Source organism: Danio rerio, chromosome 18, assembly GCF_052040795.2.
Source record: "Danio rerio strain M-AB ecotype USA chromosome 18, GRCz13ab, whole genome shotgun sequence".
Taxonomy (NCBI): domain Eukaryota; kingdom Metazoa; phylum Chordata; class Actinopteri; order Cypriniformes; family Danionidae; genus Danio; species Danio rerio.
The window spans coordinates 22,388,889-22,407,324 of NC_141038.1; the positions used below are offsets into that span (position 1 = coordinate 22,388,889).

Consider the following 18,436-nt stretch of genomic DNA (forward strand, 5'->3'; position numbering starts at 1 on the left):
TGATAACAGTACGTTTAGTATGTAGAAAAATAGAAGGAAACGCACATGAAGCTGTTACACTATTTTACCTGGTGGTTTCAATGGCAGAGTATGAATCCTAAGAATAGACTCTCATTAGACTAGCTGAATCCTCGTTCTGCTAATAGAATGTGACACAGACTTAATAGCACCGTATAGCTATTCTGGAAGCACTTACACACTTGTGTGTAAGCTGCCTAGCACTTATTTTTAATGTGAGATTCCTGTGATCACACCCCCCCTCCCTCTCTTACTTTCTCTGCACAGTATACCAGAGAATGAAAAATGTGTCGTCCTGGAAGAGCAGGATTGCTAGATTAGTCCTCGCTGGTCTAATGTCATTTAAGGATTAAGAGATCTCTGGGAGACAGTAAGGACAATCTAGTGCTTCTCGCTCTAGGTACAGCTAAATACTGACTCTGGCCAAAAGACAGACCACACAACATCCAAGTGTGTGACTAAACAAATTTGTGATCCTATGAATAATGGCAATTAAAGAGAGCGCTATGTTACAATTTCTGCATACATCTATGCATTTTTTAAACTTTTGTTTAACATGTATTTCATTAAAAAAAAAGCTTTTTGCTTAATGCCATGGAAACTAGAAGCACAAAACCATACTTTAACAAACTGTGCGTTTAGATAAAGTCCACAGTGTATATTTCTTTGAAAGATGATTGAAATGAAAAAGAAATAAAATACTGCAGTTATTTTTTTTCTGAGCTTAGTTAATTAAAGCTGCATCATAGTAAAAATGAAATAAAATGTCCAGGTAATTAATGATGAACATATATATAAAGAATGAATCAAAATGGAGTAATAAAATGATTCGCTTTAGCTTTTTTAACACATTAGCTAAGTCAGACACAAAATTTGGGGGTTGTTAAAATTGAACATTTTTTTCAGGCAATATGAAAAAGTTCTTCTTATTAATGTTGAGAACTTAGACGTTCAAATGAACAGCCTTAACTTGAAATGTTGTAAAAATACCCTTTTATTACCCTTTTATTTTTATCAATATAGTTATAACTTGCTTAATAACATTACTTTCTTTTTTTAAATGTTACTGAAACCCCAAACCTTTGAACATCAGTGTATGCTTTTTAATTCTAGTTTCAAGTACAGTGGTCCTTTGATAATCACGGGAGTTAAGTTCTAAAAATAACCCGCAATAGGCGAATTCCACGAAGTAGTTGGCTTTTTTTTTTTTTAACTATTATTATAGATGTTTTAAGGCTGCAAATCCCCTCACCACACACGTTATACACTTTTCATAGACAGGCATTAAAGTTTTCACACTTTTCTCTTGTTTAAACACTCTTAAAGTTAAAACCTTCGTAGAAAAATAAGTCTTTTTTTATAGAATGAAACCAACTGCAGTCACTGAAACAGACTCCATATTTTTGAAGGTCTTGTTGTGTACAGTTACAAGCCTTTTTTCATCCTTGTTGAAATTTATTGCTGCTTTTGTCCATATGTTATTTTTTTCCTTCGTTATCTAACGAACCGAACATTCATTTATACTGTAATGGCGCTCTACAGCCACGTAACTTCTATCTTACTTTAGCATGTCCAGAAGTCCAACTTTCTTTGCGATGGTTAGCATCTTCCTCTGCCTTTAGGTCCTACCGCAGGTGCCTTTGATGGTGCAAAATGTTTCGTCGACATGTAGGGTTTGTTGAGGAAAAAACTTGCAAACATACAATACAGCACTTCAGTGTCACACTGCTAGCGATCAAAGATTTATGCAAATTTGGCAAGCCGAACGCATTCTGTATGAATAGGAGACATGGCACGGAGGAGATTGATAAACAGTGGTCTACAACCAATCCGGACTCAGAACACGAGCGAGGGACCACTGTACCTGATATTATTTGTCTAATTTTGTGACTGACATGCTATTTTTAGCTATAATGCATCATTGAATGCTATTCCATTAAGCTATTACTCATCTTTGGGGCTTTCAAGATAAACAGTTGCGACTCTTTTCTCATGACAGACCTTTAAGTGTGGCTCAATCATCTGAGTCTGTGAGAATTCAGAAGAGCTGCTTTGCACTTCGATGGCTCCTTCACTCACTGATGCAGTAGAGCCGTTGTTCACATCCATCTGAAAAGTAAAAGATCTCTCAGTAGGGCCGAGCTTGATGTGTTTTTCTGTCTTGCCAAACCCATCGGTTGAGCTCCACTGTTGGAACTCTTCATCGGTGGTCATCCATGGCACTTCGTCCGTTTCAAACTCCTCTTTGGAAATTTTCATGGTGTATCCTGTACCGGCAGCTCCACCTATGGCCTGCTGGAGCATTGGATGAGATGAGCTCAGCGCCGCCATGATCTGCTCTTCAGATGGATCATCTTCTGCTTCTTCCAGCAGTCCAGACTCCTCCAACGTCTGGGACACATTGAGCTCCGCCACAATAGTCATGGTTCCATTGTCTGCAACTTGTTCTATTTTTTTGATGTCCACCGAGACATTCTCTGGAGTCTCTCTACCTTTCGTGAAAAATGCCAGCTCTTCCTTGAGGGCTCCAGAAACAGTGTCTTGGATTTGCTCTAATGCTCCTCTGAGCTGCTGTTCGGGGTCTAGTGAGTCCTCTCTCAGGATCCCCACTATGGACTGTTGCAGAGTGGGAGAAACGTGCACCTCCTCTTCAATTATGCAGTCTTGGATATTGTCTCTCAGAAACGAGCGGTCACCATAATCAGGCGAGTCTCTGTAACTGTGACCTTCAGCAGTGGGTCGTTTTGGATCATCTTCCTGGTAATATCTTTCATCAGACAGATCATCCACAACTCCGTAATGGCTATATGACATAAACCTTCCGCCATCCTCCGACTCATTGTCTTTTTCCTCGGACTCTGACAGGTTCTCGTCAGGAGTGGAGACAAAGTATTCTTGTGAGTCTTTACCATGTGAGAAGTAGGGTAGACTTTCCTCTTTGGAAACATCCTGAAACTGCATAGACCCACTGTTCCCATAACGTGAGGATTTAGCAAAATCAGTCTCGTATGGTTTTGTGGTCTTAGGGTCACTCTCTAGCTCCTCGATTTGGAAGGACATTGATGAGGGACTGATGCTTGGCTGTTTAGACTTAATCTCCACAGTCTCCTCTATTTCAATTTCACTCTCCTCATCACTCTGAGAATCCACCGGTTCCTCGATTACCTCCACATTCACCAACTTATTTTCCAAACTCTCACCTTGCAGGCCAAGACTCAACAGGTTCTCAATCATGGCTCCCGTTGGGGTTCCTTTGATGTTCTCCAGAGTGACCTTCTTGACTCCCTGGCTGAGAAGCTCCTCTAGGGCAGAATCTTCAGACAGGTCCAGCTCCTCCTCAACTTTCGATTGTAAGACAATCTGAGTCTTGGTGGTTCCATCCTCTTGTTCTGTTTTCTCTACGTGATATGTGACCTTTGAGTCAGGGGATGAGCTGACCTTAGGATCTAAACCGGCTGGTTTCATGACCTTCTGAATGATTTCCTCCATAGAAACAGCATCTAACATTTTCTCCTCACCTACAAATACCTTATGCCCCACATGTTCAGACTCTCTCACATCTTTGGCGATTGATTCTTTCACATCCCCTCTTTTATCTTTTATTGATGCCTCAGATTTGTCTTGATCTAGTTTGAAATCCATTTTCTTTTCTTTCAGTTTAACATCTTTCTCTCGGCTTTCTTCGGTGGTGGTCTTGCTCAAGCTCACAGTAGGTGATATTACATTCACTGACTTTGGTTTCTCTATTTTTGACATGGTTGAGCTTGGTGTACTTTCGATTCTAGTGGGGGGAAGATCAGGTGAGCTTTTTGAAGGGTGCTGAGAGACCTCTTTTCTCAGATATCTCTGATCTATCTCCTCTCTTTTTATCTCTACAGAAGAAACTCCAGGTTTTGAGGTACCAGAAGCAGCTGCTTGAGCTGCTTTGGTGAATGAAATCATGTCCCTTCTAGAATCAGGACTCTGCTGGGCACGATTTGATACACTGATGGGCACAATCCTAGAGGGTTCGTAAGAATGAAACTGACTGGATGTTGATGAGGATCTCATGCTGGAAACAGGCTCCATATATTTAACATCATATCCTGTGAAGGCTTTTTTTCTTGTATCCGGCCGACTTGCAGAATTAACAGAGACTCTTGGAGTGTAAACATGGGCTGGTGTTTTAATATCTACAGTACACAGACAACAGACAGTAAGTAGAAATGAGGATTGTGAAGATTTTACTTTCTATGGTGGTTCTAAATATGCAAAATATCAACTTAACAACTTAATAAGAAAATCAATGTTGTTAAAAAAAACTCATATAGCACAACAGCTGAATGAAACAAGCAAATACCTATAATTCTTTCTCTTGAATGCTGATTAGACCACATTTTAGCATGTCTTCCTTCTTCTTCCAAGAGCGCCCTATTGATCATGACAAGGGCGAATGGAAAATAATTAGTGTGAGCAGAACATACAGTATCATAAAGTAGACCTAGACAAATTGTTTTCAGATTGAGAATGCTGACTACCTCAATGCTCTTTCATGACCATGAAAAAGCTCATACAACACTGAGGACAAATAGAAAACCAACCAAGCCACCTCATGCTAAGCAGAAACACAGCTGAAGACATAACCAACACTCTTACTGTATATCCAGCATTGTGTTTAATAGATTAAACTGGTTGTTGAGCGCTTTGAACCTACCTTGAAAGTGCTTTTACATGAAAAATGTGTCAGAAAACCAAAGCGAAGCAGACTTTGTGAAGCTACAGACAGTATCCCTGTGAAAGTCCCCTGTGATTCCTTTGCGAGACTGATCTAAAAATAACTGCTACAATGCACTCTGTCTGTTTTCATTATGGCTTATGATGTGGTGCAGTTTTAAACAGACGAATGGAAAGACGCGTCTACATTATGTGTCAAAACTAATTCAGGCCAACTTTACATTTTACATTAGGTATAAATGTTGTTTGACGAATTACAATTATTATGTAGAAAGCTTTAAAATCCTACCTGTTATGGCGGATTATATTAGTGGTGTGACATACTGTAACAAAAATGGCATTGAAACAACAAGATCTAAAAAATTTTCTATTGCGATGTGGCTTAATTGAATAATTCCAAATGCTACATTTTACAAGTATTTAATGGATCACACAGCTTTACAGTCATATACAGTCAGTGTTTGTTAAATGTACAGGGATAAGGTCAGAAAAACAGAGACTTAAGCAGTCTAACAAGGCAAGAGAGGTGGAGCTGTATGCAAACTTGCCAAATGGGTGGGCTTTAGTTGCTCTGTTGCTGCAGTGACTAAAAATACATCTGCAAGGCACATGCTGGAGGTGGTGACTGTGGCTAACTCAACTACTCAAATCTAACCAAACAACAGTCATGCACGTATATTCACATTGCTAAACAGGTTTTAGATACCCAACATACTTTTGTAATTGCAGAATAAGGGCCCATTCACACAGAATGAGTTTTGCATTTACAATTTTGAGACGTACAATAGGGAGTAGAGGCAAATTTCCCAACTTTAATGCTGCTGTTTTAAAATACTGTATTGTTGACGGATTACTGCCAATATACTGGTCAAAGACATCTTTCTAGTGCTTGGATTAAGAGGATGTTTAGATTTTAGTTTAAGAAAAACTGGAATGCAGAAATGACCCTAACAATGAAATATGAACATGAGACATTTCATTGGCTTTCAAGGTCTCCTGCACGAGTCCTTAGAGAAGACAAGTCTGCCAAGTCCATGAAGCACAAGTAATTTTGGTATTAATATTTAATGAGAACGTAGGAGAAGGGCACAGAAACAGGTCTTTCTTTCCAGAGCTTGAACTGGAATAAATTCATTGATAGTATTTTAACAAAAATGTCAAACTTGGATTTAAAATGTATATATATATATATATATATATATATATATATATATATATATATATATATATATATATATATATTACATCGTGTCTCAAGAAAAACCAAGCAATAATCCATCATACAAAAAATAAGACTGCTTATTGTACTAGAGGAATACGAATGACTAAATTTCACACAGGAATAACAGCACAATCTGTGCATTAGAATAATCATTTTACTTATTTGGCAATAAGGTAATGATGGCTTAATGATGACATATTTATTTTTAGCTGCGCAAGGCTTAAATAAAAATGGTGTTTTTGAATAAAGATAAAAGTTTGATCAAAGATTCATGAAAACTGAAAGGCTACCGTGCTTCATGTTTTCTTTGTGAGTTTCTGACTAAAACTGGACAAAAGGTGGATTGGTTTACTTTTTAGCAAAAATTGGCTGCACTGGATAAGTATGTTGTGTGGTGGGGAGTGGTCATCCGCGCACTGTCCATACTGTTGAAAATATAGCACCAATCGCACTGTCCGACCGATTGCACGGAAGTCTGGCAATTAATGACTTCGATATGTAAACTTAAATGTTTCTGTGTGTGCTAATTTAGTTTGCAAGTAATAAAATTGAAGTGTTCTGTCAATATTTGGGTTATCATTGTTTAACAAGGTAATGTGCTGATGTAAATCAGGTGAGGTGGAAAACATATACATTTCATATAATTTCATCTATTTGCCTTCTAATTACAAAATACAATTAAAGTTAAAGGTATTTTGATGAAATTCTCACAGATTAATTTCGCTAGGATTAGAATTATTAGCCCCCCTGTTTTTTCCCCAATATCTGATTTTTTAAACACATAACTTATCATAATAGTTTTAATAACTCATCTCTAATAACTGATTTATTTTATCTTAGCCATGATAACAGTAAATAATAATTGACTAGATTTTTTTAAGACACTCCTATACAGCTTAAAGTGACATTTAAAGGCTTAACTAGGTTAATTAGGTTAACTAGGCAGGTTAGGGTAATTAGGCAAGTTATTGTGATGGTTTGCTCTGTAGACTATCAAAAAAAAGCTTAAAGGGACTTACAATTTTGACCTAAAATGGCTTTTAAAAAATTAAGAACTGCTTTTATTTAAGTCAAAATAAAACAAATAAGACTTTCTACAGAGGAAAAAATATTAACAGACATACTGTAAAAATTTATTTGCTATGTTAAACATAATTTAGGAAGTATTTAAAAAAGAGAAAGAAATTTCAAAGGGGGGCTAATAATTCTGATGTCAACTGTATATACATAAACCTCTGGAATCAATGCATAGCATGAATTATCAGAAAATGAAAAACTATTTAAAAAATTATTTCACTATTTTCAAAACTTGTCTGTAAGGCACTACATTGTCATTCAAGGAAAACTAAGGAATGTTAAAGTACTTAAATATTTTTCATTATATTAATTGAAACTGTGTTGACAAAGTGTAAGGGTGACCAGATATCTCAGAGTGGACTTACAGAATACACAAAGAACCACCTGAATGGACATTTTCTTCTTCTATACTATATGATTAGCTGCCATTGATTATGCTATTTTTGTCCAAAAGGATGCTACTAGAAGCACTTAGCACTGAAGAATTTTTTAGGAGAAGTAAAATCGGAACAAAACATGATTTTTTTTTTATTGTCCCAGTTAAAAAATTAACATATTATCACCCTACAATTTTTACAAATCCCTGACTTCCTAATTTGTCTATGAATGCTTGTAGGCTGATTTTTATATCAACGTACTGTAGTATGTCAATGCCAATTACATTCAGTCTCTTGATTGTTATGTGTGCGAAGTGCAAGTACAAGCAATGAGTTGTTGGTTGAAGTTCACGTAATGGCCACTGGTGTCATGAAAAAGAAGGTTTCTTGAGGTCAATAAGTAATTACATTTATTGATTTTGTTGAAGAAGCTCTTACCTGTATGCTGCCACTTCCAGAGCGAGACCCATCTTGACCTGTAATAGATCTTGATGGTCCTTCAGCTTATCTGAGATGTTGCTGGAAAGCATTCTGTGCTCATACTCTAGTTCCTCAATAATAGCCTGCATGACAAGAGGATAGTACACTTTTATCATACACTTTTAATTGTTCCTGTGAATTCCAGAATATATCCTTTACTATTACTCCCCCTGAACCCAGAAGCTTGTGTTTTGTCGTTTTTGAGTAGGTACGGTGAGGACTCTTGAGTTCCACCTTTTGGTTCATAGCTCTTGATTCAAACATGCGTTTCCTTCCTGAGGGTCCGGGCCTAGGAAAATTTCTGGCATGTCAGAAGTTCATCCGACCTTCTTTTAGCTGGTCGGGAGAGGTTAATCGCCTCTCTGTTCCCCCTGTACACTGACTAAACCCAGCGTGACAAACTACGCACAATGACAGCCAAAAAAGGAGAAGCACAAATCAAAATTTGGCTCAAAATTCACTCAGTGTATGCCCATCTTAAGGCTGCCCAGCAGGCACAGAACGTCAACATGCCGTCACATTGACCTTGCACCCCAATGACGTAGGGACTTTGCATTTTGTTTAGAACTGAGAATCTGGTTGACGTCATTGTCAACCCATTGTGCGGCTGAAGTCAATGTTCAATGTCCAACCTAAAATCAACCAACGTCTAATGATGTTACAGATTGACTTTGTGTGGACGTTACCATTATGACGTCTATCAGACGTTGGATTTTGGTTTCCACACCTGATGAATGAATGTCAGTATTTAATGTCAATATATGACGTTGGTTTAAGATGTTAACTCGAAGTTGGATTTTGGTCACTTTCCAACACAACCTAAAGTCAACCAAATATTAATGTCATTTGATATCACTGGATCAAATTAATGTTGTCCTTAGATGCTGACTAGACATTGCATTTTAGTCACCTGATATCACGACCAAAATCTAACCTAATATTAATGTCTTATGATGTCATGTGCCTGCTGGGTGAGTTCACATGATTGCTCTGGAAGTGTAGTTTATTTAAATAAGTAGGAATTCTATCATCTTAACTACCCAATCTAATACTAACACACTGCATTTTCTTTTGTCACAAAAGCTGTTTTTCCTCTATTTTAAGTTTGGTTTTAAAAATGACAAAACTAGGCAAACCAGGAGTAAATGTATAATCCTTCTTCATTCACCCTGCATAATAGTATTACACAGCATTTAATCTATAGACTGATAAATGTCTTTGTAAATGCTTATTACAGGCCTGCGTCATTAGGCTGTTGGGTAATTGCTTATCTGTTATGGATTTGGACTCTGAATATTTTGGCACGAGGCTGGTTGCAATAATATGTCAAAGCTGACATCCTCCAAACAGCCCATTCAATTTAGCCCACAGTGACACAACACTTTAGTGATGCTTGCACTTTGCTTCAGTAACTGCTCATTTGTCATTCTCTGTGGAGAGAGGCAATCATGAGATGAAGCATTAATGCTCAATTTTTCTAAAGCACATTGAGCTAGAGATGATAAACAGGGATATTGGCAGAGCTAAAGCACTTCTCACTTGTGCTCCTAAGGGGCCTATTGTAAGAACAGGTGTTTGGATAATGTCTATCTACATGAAGTTGATGACTGCTTGGTATCTGTTATTTGTGCGTTTTGTAATCTTTTACTTTAATGTCATTGCCTGAGTGTAAAACCTCAAGTAAAAAACTTCACTTTGTGGCCCTGATTTGACAAGAGGGTGGAGTTAAGGAAACTTGGGCGTTTACGGCAGGCCCAGACCAACTGGGCTATAAGACCACCTTGGTGACACTGTGTCTCCAGGTGATGACGTCGATTAAATGGAGGCAGGTCGCTTAAATGGAGGCAGGTCCGGGCCTACCGTAAACGCCAAAGTTACGGTTTTGTAAAGGCAATGCTATAAAAAATGTCTTGCAAATACATACTATATATATATATATATATATATATATATATATATATATATATATATATATAGTTTATATATATATATATATATATAGTTTATATATATATATATATATATATATATATATATATATATAGTTTTGTGTTGCCATTTATTTTTGCTCTGCTTGATTTTTTTTGTTAGCAAATTTTATTTTCATTTCTCAAAACTTAAGTTTCCCATTGCGATTTTTGGAGATTTGCATTTATTTATTTAATTTTTGCTCAATACGTTATTTTTTGTTTGCAAAATGTTCTTTTATTTTGTAGGTATTTATGGCCCTAGAATGACTACATAATATATTTGAACAGAAATTAAGATTTGCTTCCAGTAAATTAGTGGCACTTCGTCTTCAGAAATGTAATATTTTTGTACATTTAAGTAAAAATGTTATATTTATCCAGTATATGTTAATTCTAAAATATTATTTAATTAGCTTTTATTGCAATTAAAATAAAAAAATTACACATTTACACACAAGTGTTTCACATATTTGTCATACATACTGTATGGTGCTAGGTGCATATCAACTTTATAAAAGCATAAAATTTATTAAACCAAATAAAAATAGCAGTTTATGTATTATATGGAAAGAGGATGCAGGCGTGATTTAAAATATCTCATTGCTTAAAATATGCCATGTGTTTCTAGGTAATTTGAATGAAACGATCGAAAAGGTTATAGATTTACATAACCATGGGAACTGTGCAACAAATACTTTAAAACGTCATGGGACACCAATGTGTATCGGCAGAGATGTGTCAGTGCTGCTGCTGTCACCATAGTGCGGGCCATGGGTGTGGCGCTCTTTCTGGAGGAGCACAACATCCTTACGCAATCCCTGTTTTCACCAACGCACATCAGGAACACTATCCCATGTTTTATTAATAGAGCAGCTTGTGTTTTGGCTTTGACACCCACCTGATACTGAGTGATTTCAGCTCTGAACTGATCTTGCATGTTCACGAGCTGCTCCTCGAGATTCATCTGCACTTGTGTTTGTTTCTCAATCTCGTCACGCAGCCTCTTGAACTGCGAAGCGTGTTCCTTCTTTTCCCTCTGAATCTCCTCCAGCCTCGCGTGGTCTGCTTTTATCGACTCTTCGATTTCCTCCACCTGCAGGCGGTACATCTCCAAGGTGCCCTGCCAGTTTTCGGTGAAGTTGTTTGCGTACTCCTGCACCTCCTCCATAGTAACCGCTGGAGGAGCGGGACGCGTTTGAGTCACGACTCGCACAGTTCTGGAGCGCACCTGGTCCCTCAGGTGGGCCACTTCCTTTCTGTGGGCATCTTCCAAAAACTTGTATTCCGTTTCCAGCTCAAAGAGACGACTCTCCAAAGCACCGTTGCCCTGAATAGCGTTCTGAAGTTGCCTCTCGCAGCCTTTAAGCTCAGTCCCGATGCTTTTGCTGACCGAGGCTTCATCTGAACGCATCGCCTGCAGCGCCTGAAGTTCATTGCGCAGCTTCTGTCGCTCCATCTCCGCTTTGCATTTCTCGAAAGATAAACGCTCCACCAGTCTCCTCATTTCTCGCAGCTCGGACATGTGCTTGCTTTCCCATTCTCCAGACCTGTTCTGCCTGATTGAGCTTATTTCGTTAATCAGACAGGTGTTTTCTTGTTCCAACTGTTTTGAGCGCATTAGGTAGTGGCTGAGTCTTTGGTTGAGCTCCTGCAGCTGGAGCTTCTCGCTTTCAAACGGTTCCCTCATTCGAAACATTTCCCCGTTGTAATTGAGAGTATCTAAAAGCTTAAACGTGTTTAAGTTTGAAGCTAATCAATATTTTGTTGTCATCCGTGTTCTGCGTCGATGAAGAGCGCTGGGCGGAGGCAGAGTCGGACAAGTGCGAAGGATTTGAGCTGATCCCATGTCCCGTTAGCGAGTCCTACTATGGTGACGGTTTACTTCATGAATATTTATGACGCAACGCGACGTTCGTCCAGTAGGGCTATAAGATTCGCTGAAACAGTTGAATATTGATTAGGCTATGCCTGGACGCTTTGTGAACGTCAGCACGTTGTATTAATATTCATGACTCAGTCCTTTGCCATGGTACGTTGTGTAAATTCCGTCCCGGTAAGAGAGATGTTTGAAGGAGTACGTCTTTAGCTGTGATGGGATATGAGATGGCTCTCCCATGTGGAGAAAAATCGACAATGCACTCCCTTACTTGAGCAAACTGTCACGTCAGGTAACAACCCTATCAAGACAGTTTAGATAAAGTATCAGCTAACAGCTACTTGTACCGTGCCTCTATTCTCGTGTAAATAGGCGATATAGAGTTTAGTTTTAAAAAAATAATGGACACTACACGCGAAATTGTAGTTATCACAGGTATGTGGTTGGGTTGGTAATCTGACGCATGCGAGAACCAGGCTATCAGTTTTAATGGCTTCGTTTCCTCGTTAAATATGAGGAAAATATTATTGGTTCTGCCAAAGTCGTCGGCTCTGCTACTGTGTTTGAGATGACGCTTGTTTGTTTAATGTACTAGGTTTTGGTCCTTTTCGACAGTGAATCCAAGTTGGGAGGCTGCAAAGGTAACGTAAAACAAATACATTTTTGATATTAGTCGTCTACATATACCATTTTAAAGTAAACAATGGGCAATACATTGATTTTACAATTTATTAAGCAATAGCAGTGTGAACGCATTATTTACCTCAATATTACATTTTTACTCAATGTCGTTGGTATGAAAAGCAAAATAGTCTTTCACTCTGTTTAGTATTAAAATGTATCATTTTTCACAAACTTCCCAAATTAGTATTTTAGACATGTACATGACATTAATTTAAATACCCAATCTAAAAAAATCTTGTTAATTTACTCACCCTCAGGCCATCCAAAATGTAGGTCACTACTTTCTTCATACATTTTTCAAACATTGGTCTTTGGTGATTCATAAAACTGAAGTCAGTGGCTACTGGTACTTGAGTCAAAAACACCATCTGCAAAAGAAAATTTATATGCCTGATCTTGAAGTTGAATGATTGATCAGTGCAACAAACAACAACAATTACATAATTCATTTTCTTTTCAGCTTAGTCCCTTTATTAGTTAGGGGTCGCCACAGTGGAATGAACCACCAACTTATCCAGTATATGTTTTATGCAGCAGATGCTCCAGCTGTCACCCATCATTTAGAAACACCCATACACTCTCATTCACACACATACACTTTGGACAATTTAGCTTGCCCAATTCACCTCTACACTGATTTGCCAACTGACACAGCCGAGGCTAGAACCAGCGACCTTCTTGCTGTGAAGCGACTACACTACCCTCTGCGCCACCCACAACCATTACATTAACAATGTAAATGTTTATTATTGTTCACAAAAAACGACAGATTTAACTGATAATGACAAAAGTATAATCTTTTCATAACAGTTAAATTTGCTCATTCAATGTCAGTAATTTGAGAAGAGGTTTTAATGATCAAACCTAGTAACATCAAAAATTCAACGACGTGCTCCACCCAGGACCTCTAGACACCTATTGCATGTAAGGTCAAGTCACAGAAAAATAACTAAAATTTATGAAGATTAGTCAGTGGTGAATAAATTAACACTTTTTTATTTGAAATGAACTATACCTTTATTAACATATTTATAAATTCTCCACATTCAGATTTAATGTATATGGCCACATTTTATGATTTGAGCAGGGTTTGAAGATGGAAGGACTTGGCTCGAACATAGGGATCCACATCAATGAGATTCCTGTCAGTTATGCCAAATGTCAACAAGTCCTCAATGACATCTGGCAAACAATGACTCCAAAGGTAACTTCAAACAGGTCAACTACTATTTACACACAATCCAGAAACTGGTGAAACTCTTAAGAGATTAGACTACAAGATGCTTTAAATATTTTTGTTTATAGCATCTAAGATTATATTAATGTTGATACAGATTTTAAACCTTTTTCCCCTGCGATGGCCAGATGGTCATTCATTTAGGCATAGCCCCAGGGGCCAAAGGCATCACACTGGAGCAAACAGGGAAGAACTACTGCTACAAAGACAAGGATGTGAGCGGTCTGTGTCCTGCTGGTCACTGCTGCGTTGAGGGAGGACCAGAACAACTGAACTCCATCATAGACATGAGGTCTCTTGGCAAGCATCTAAAAAGTATGGGGCTCGATGTCATTTACTTCAGGGATGCCGGGAGGTACTGTAACAACTACAGTAACAATTTGAATAATGGATAAAACGTATTACTTTAAGGTATAGTTAAAACAGTTTGCTGGCCAAAAAAAGAAGTTTGCTGGTTTGAGTCTCCGCTGGGTCAGTTGGCATTTCTGTGTGGAGTTTGTATGTTCTTCCTGTGTTCGTATGAGTTTCCTCCGGGTGCTCCGGTTTCCCCCACAGTCCAAATACATGCAGTACAAGTGAACTGAATAAACTAAATTGGCTGTAGTCTGTTTGTGTGAATGAGGTTATATGGATGTTTTCCAGTACTGGGTTGCAGCTGGAAGGGCATCTGCTGTGTAAATCATATGCTGGATAAGTTGGCAGTTCATTCCCCTGTGATGACCCCTGATGAATAAAGGGACTGAGCCGAAGGAAAATGAATTATTGAATGAATATTGTCATCATTTACTCTCCCTTGACTTGTTCCGAATCTTTATGAGTTTCTTTCTTCTGTTGAACACAAAAGAAGATATTTTGAAGAATGTTGGAAACCGGTAACCATTGATACCAATAGTAGGAAAAGTAAATACTATGAAAGTCAGTGGTTACTAATTTTCATCATTCTTCAGTTTATCCTAATTTGTGTTCAACAAAAGAAACAAAGTCAAACAGGTCCAGAACAAGTAAATGAGTAAATGATGGCAGAATTGTTATTTTTGTGGTAAACCATTACTTTAAATGCATTAATTAATAGCTTAATAGCCTGCACATTGACTGATTATTAGTACTTACACAGCACATATTAATGCCTAATTCTGAATGACCATATTCTGCATAAATAAATCCTGTATCCTGTACCCTACACCTAAAACTCCAAACTTTTTTTTTGTTGAACACAAAAGCCGATATTTAAAGGGCACCTATTTTACCCCTTTTTTAAGATTTAAGATAAGTCTTTTGTGTCTCCAGAATGTGTCTGTATAGTTTCAGTTCAAAACACTCATCAGATTATTTATTATACCTTTAGAAGTTTGGAATTTTCTGCTCTGAACACTATGTAGCTCTTTTTGCCAGTGCCTTTAATGCTAGTTCTCCTCACCCACCATTCACGTGTGCCTGTCAGAGTGTGGCCCAATCTCCACCTAGGCTGCGTCAGATAAACAGCACAGTGACAGACATAAATGAAGCAGATGTCACGTAATGTTTGTGAGAAATACTACAGCAAGAACTTTCCCAATGATTATTTGATGTATTTGTTGTGGAGTTAATTCAAGCCTTTCTGCGATGATGAGTCACACACAACACGCGCACAAACACACACAGAGCGCAGAGTAAATGTGACAGGATACTGTACATGTTGCTGTATGGATATCCGTTATGTTAATGTAAAAAAATAAATCTTAATTTAATGTCCACAAACGTGTATTCTTTTATAATACGCTTATTTCACACGGCTGTCTTTTTAAAACACGAAAGGGAGGCTGTGGTGGGAAGAAACCCTGAAGTATAGGATCAGCATTGTAAAGATTGCAACAACATGCTGTGGACTACAAACCTCCAGCTATTGCCGCGATTTCAGAGTGCAGATATGGTGTAAACATCACTAAAATATCATTCAGTTGTTTGATTTACACAATTAAAAGCATATTAGGCATCAAACAAAATCACAATCTCTTCAAGAGTGTCCTCCTTGGCTTCTGTTCATGGCACCAGGTAAACACAGTGGGGACCTCCCTGCTTGCTTTAGCATAGGTAACCCGGTGAACGATAAAACAATGCAGTCCTCTGTAGCACACCCTCATGTTGTCTGTAATAGTGTTGTCCCGGTACGGGAGTTTTAAAAATGTCCATTTCCCGCTAACATTTAAGTGCTGCTGAGCGCGTTCTTAAACACAACTGATTTGCCATAGTAGTTACCAGTGCTCATCAGAAATGACTGTGATTGGCCGTGAAGGTCATCAGTTGACCGCTCTTCACAAGTGCAAACACAGATGCACAAACACTGCAGTGTTTTAAAGCCGCAAAGATCAGTCAAGTCATCAGTGGATCGCTCGTCTGTGTTTGCCCTCGGTAAACATCGGTGAACTGTGGTGAACTGATGTAATCCACGGCTAATCATTTCTGTTGAACGCCAGTGAACACTATGGCAAATCTGCGTTGTTGCGTTCAACAGTGCTCAAATGTTAGTGGGAAATTGACGGTTTTTATAAATTTCAGTTACGAAATAAAGTATGGTGACAGGTCTAATACAGTGAAGGAATCACTTCATTAACTTAAGTTTGATAAATGGCATCTAAAACGTGTGTTTGGTAAAGAAAACGTTAGCTAACTAGTATCATTTCCTTTAACTTAGCTGAAAATTTCTTTCCCTTTTCCATTCAGAACGGACCTTCAGGACATTTGGAAGGCGATGAAATGATACATTTGTGTCACTTTCAGCCAGGTACACAACATTTCTGTGACTTATGTGATACTTCTGGGTTTCTTCCCACCACAGCCTCCATTTTGCTTTTTTAATGGCGGCTACGTGAAATAAGTCTATTGTACTGAAATGCGGCTGTAAATCATTAAACATGTTTTAAAAACGTTTTAAACTTGTAAAACTCATTGTTGATCACATTTGATGATGACTGATGATCACAGAGAGCTGAACTGATCTTTTAATCCTGGTTGTTTTGCGCACGTCCTGTCTTGTTGATATGATAATACGTGTTACTATGGAGAAATGTTCATTTAGGGCTGTCAAGCAAATTGGTGGGCAGGGAAACCGCACTTCTACGTCATGTTGCGGTGAGCCTCAAAATGGGAGGAATTTGGATCCTATTTTAATGTCAGGAAATAAAAAAAAAGACTTATTGTCTTTATATCACCCCGATATGACTGCCAGCACACAATACCTACACAGTCCTGTCCAAACAGTTCCCAAAAGATTATTTTCATGATAGGTGCCCTTTAAAGAAGACTGAAAACCTGTACCCATTGTCTTCCATAGTGGGAAAAACACTTACTACGGAAGTCAATGGTTATTGCTTTCTAACATTAAAAAAAAAAAAAAAAACTTCTATTGTGCTTAACAGAAGAAAGAAACCATAAAGGTTTGAAAAAAAGTAAAGGGTGAGGGGCAACTATTCATTAAAAACACTTTTATTAAAATCAATGAATACGTTCCCAAAACTAAAGTGTTACCAGAAACCAGATGGCCCAGATCATGTGTACGACTATTTCAACTGATCAACAAAGGTTTTTAGAAATCTCAGTGCAAATACAGTATATATGACTCCTAGAGCTCTTAAAATGTATAAACTCCTTTATAAATTAATAACTACATTTAATAATTTAATAAAGAATTTTAAACGATAGCATGTTATACAATTATCAACTGAATCGTTTGCAGGTTCCTGTGTGATTTTGTATACTACTATTCATTGTACCATGGGAAGGGAAAGGCTGCATTGATTCATGTACCAGCATCAGGAAGCCTGGCAAGCCCAGAAAGACTGGTACCACAACTCCAGACCATCATCCAGAATCTGTTACAACAGCTGGACAGCCCTGCACACACAACCTGAGGATACATGGACAACACACAGGTAGAAAACACAGAGTAATTGACACAGGCTTTCAGACTTTTTTTAATTCAAAATATAAGAAATAAAGTTTTCCCATAATTTATATGATACTTTATTTCATTAATCGTGTATGCTTGTGGTCTGAACTGTCTTTCATCTAATCCTTTACACCACGGCTGCAGTTTATAATAAAGTTTTGCAGTATAAATGTTAGGAGTTGTATTTCACACTAGCTTTTGTTCTGCTGCTACCATTTTTCAGACTGATCCCTTTTTTTGGTTTGGGGGCTTCCAATGAAACCACCAATAAAGTCTTATGCATATGCGTGACTAGGTGTTTGGGTAACACTTTATAATAACTAAGCATTAGCAAATAGGGAATTTATTAACTGTTAAGCATTAACTACATTAATAGACGTTTGTTTATAATTGCAGATATGCATGCTGTATTATTGACTTATAAGCACACTTATAATGTGCTTAATGATTGTATTTTCATACTTTGCTTATTATTATTTTTTAATTACTAAATTAAGTATTGCATCATTTACAAAGCCGTTATTTAAAAGAAATTGCTGTTTTTTAAGAAGTATCCAGAATGAGTTAGTTTATGATAAACTTTTTAAATCAACATTTATACATCTTGTTATCAAGGCATATATTTAGTTAATTTGTTTGTTAATAAATGCTTTGTTAACTTCATTTAGTTTAGTGACCTAATCTAAAGTGAGGACTATTTATGTTTTTATTATTATTATTATCTATTTATGCTTTGAAACTGTCAAATGATAAAGAAATTCTTGCATTCTTAACTCAAATAAAATTAATGTACAGTTTAAACATAGCTAAATAACATTGAAATGTATCATAATATATTGTTAAATTATTATTTTATC

General features: G+C 37.4%; 2 protein-coding genes across 2 annotated transcripts; one reads left to right on the forward strand and one right to left on the reverse strand.

Moving 5' to 3' along the window:
- Positions 1 to 1,229: 1,229 nt before the first annotated feature.
- synm (synemin, intermediate filament protein) lies at positions 1,230 to 11,645 on the reverse strand. The gene is given in 4 exon segments (NM_001044875.2): positions 1,230 to 4,190; positions 4,358 to 4,428; positions 7,846 to 7,970; positions 10,756 to 11,645. Coding segments are annotated over 4 exon segments (3,222 nt in total). The 5' UTR covers positions 11,554 to 11,645; the 3' UTR covers positions 1,230 to 1,962.
- A 197-nt stretch (positions 11,646 to 11,842) lies between these two features.
- Positions 11,843 to 17,644, forward strand: pgpep1l (pyroglutamyl-peptidase I like). Its single transcript, XM_087293148.1, is given in 6 exon segments — positions 11,843 to 12,025; positions 12,329 to 12,346; positions 12,349 to 12,374; positions 13,505 to 13,621; positions 13,783 to 14,009; positions 17,367 to 17,644. Coding segments are annotated over 6 exon segments (633 nt in total). The 5' UTR covers positions 11,843 to 11,955; the 3' UTR covers positions 17,542 to 17,644.
- Positions 17,645 to 18,436: the final 792 nt, after the last annotated feature.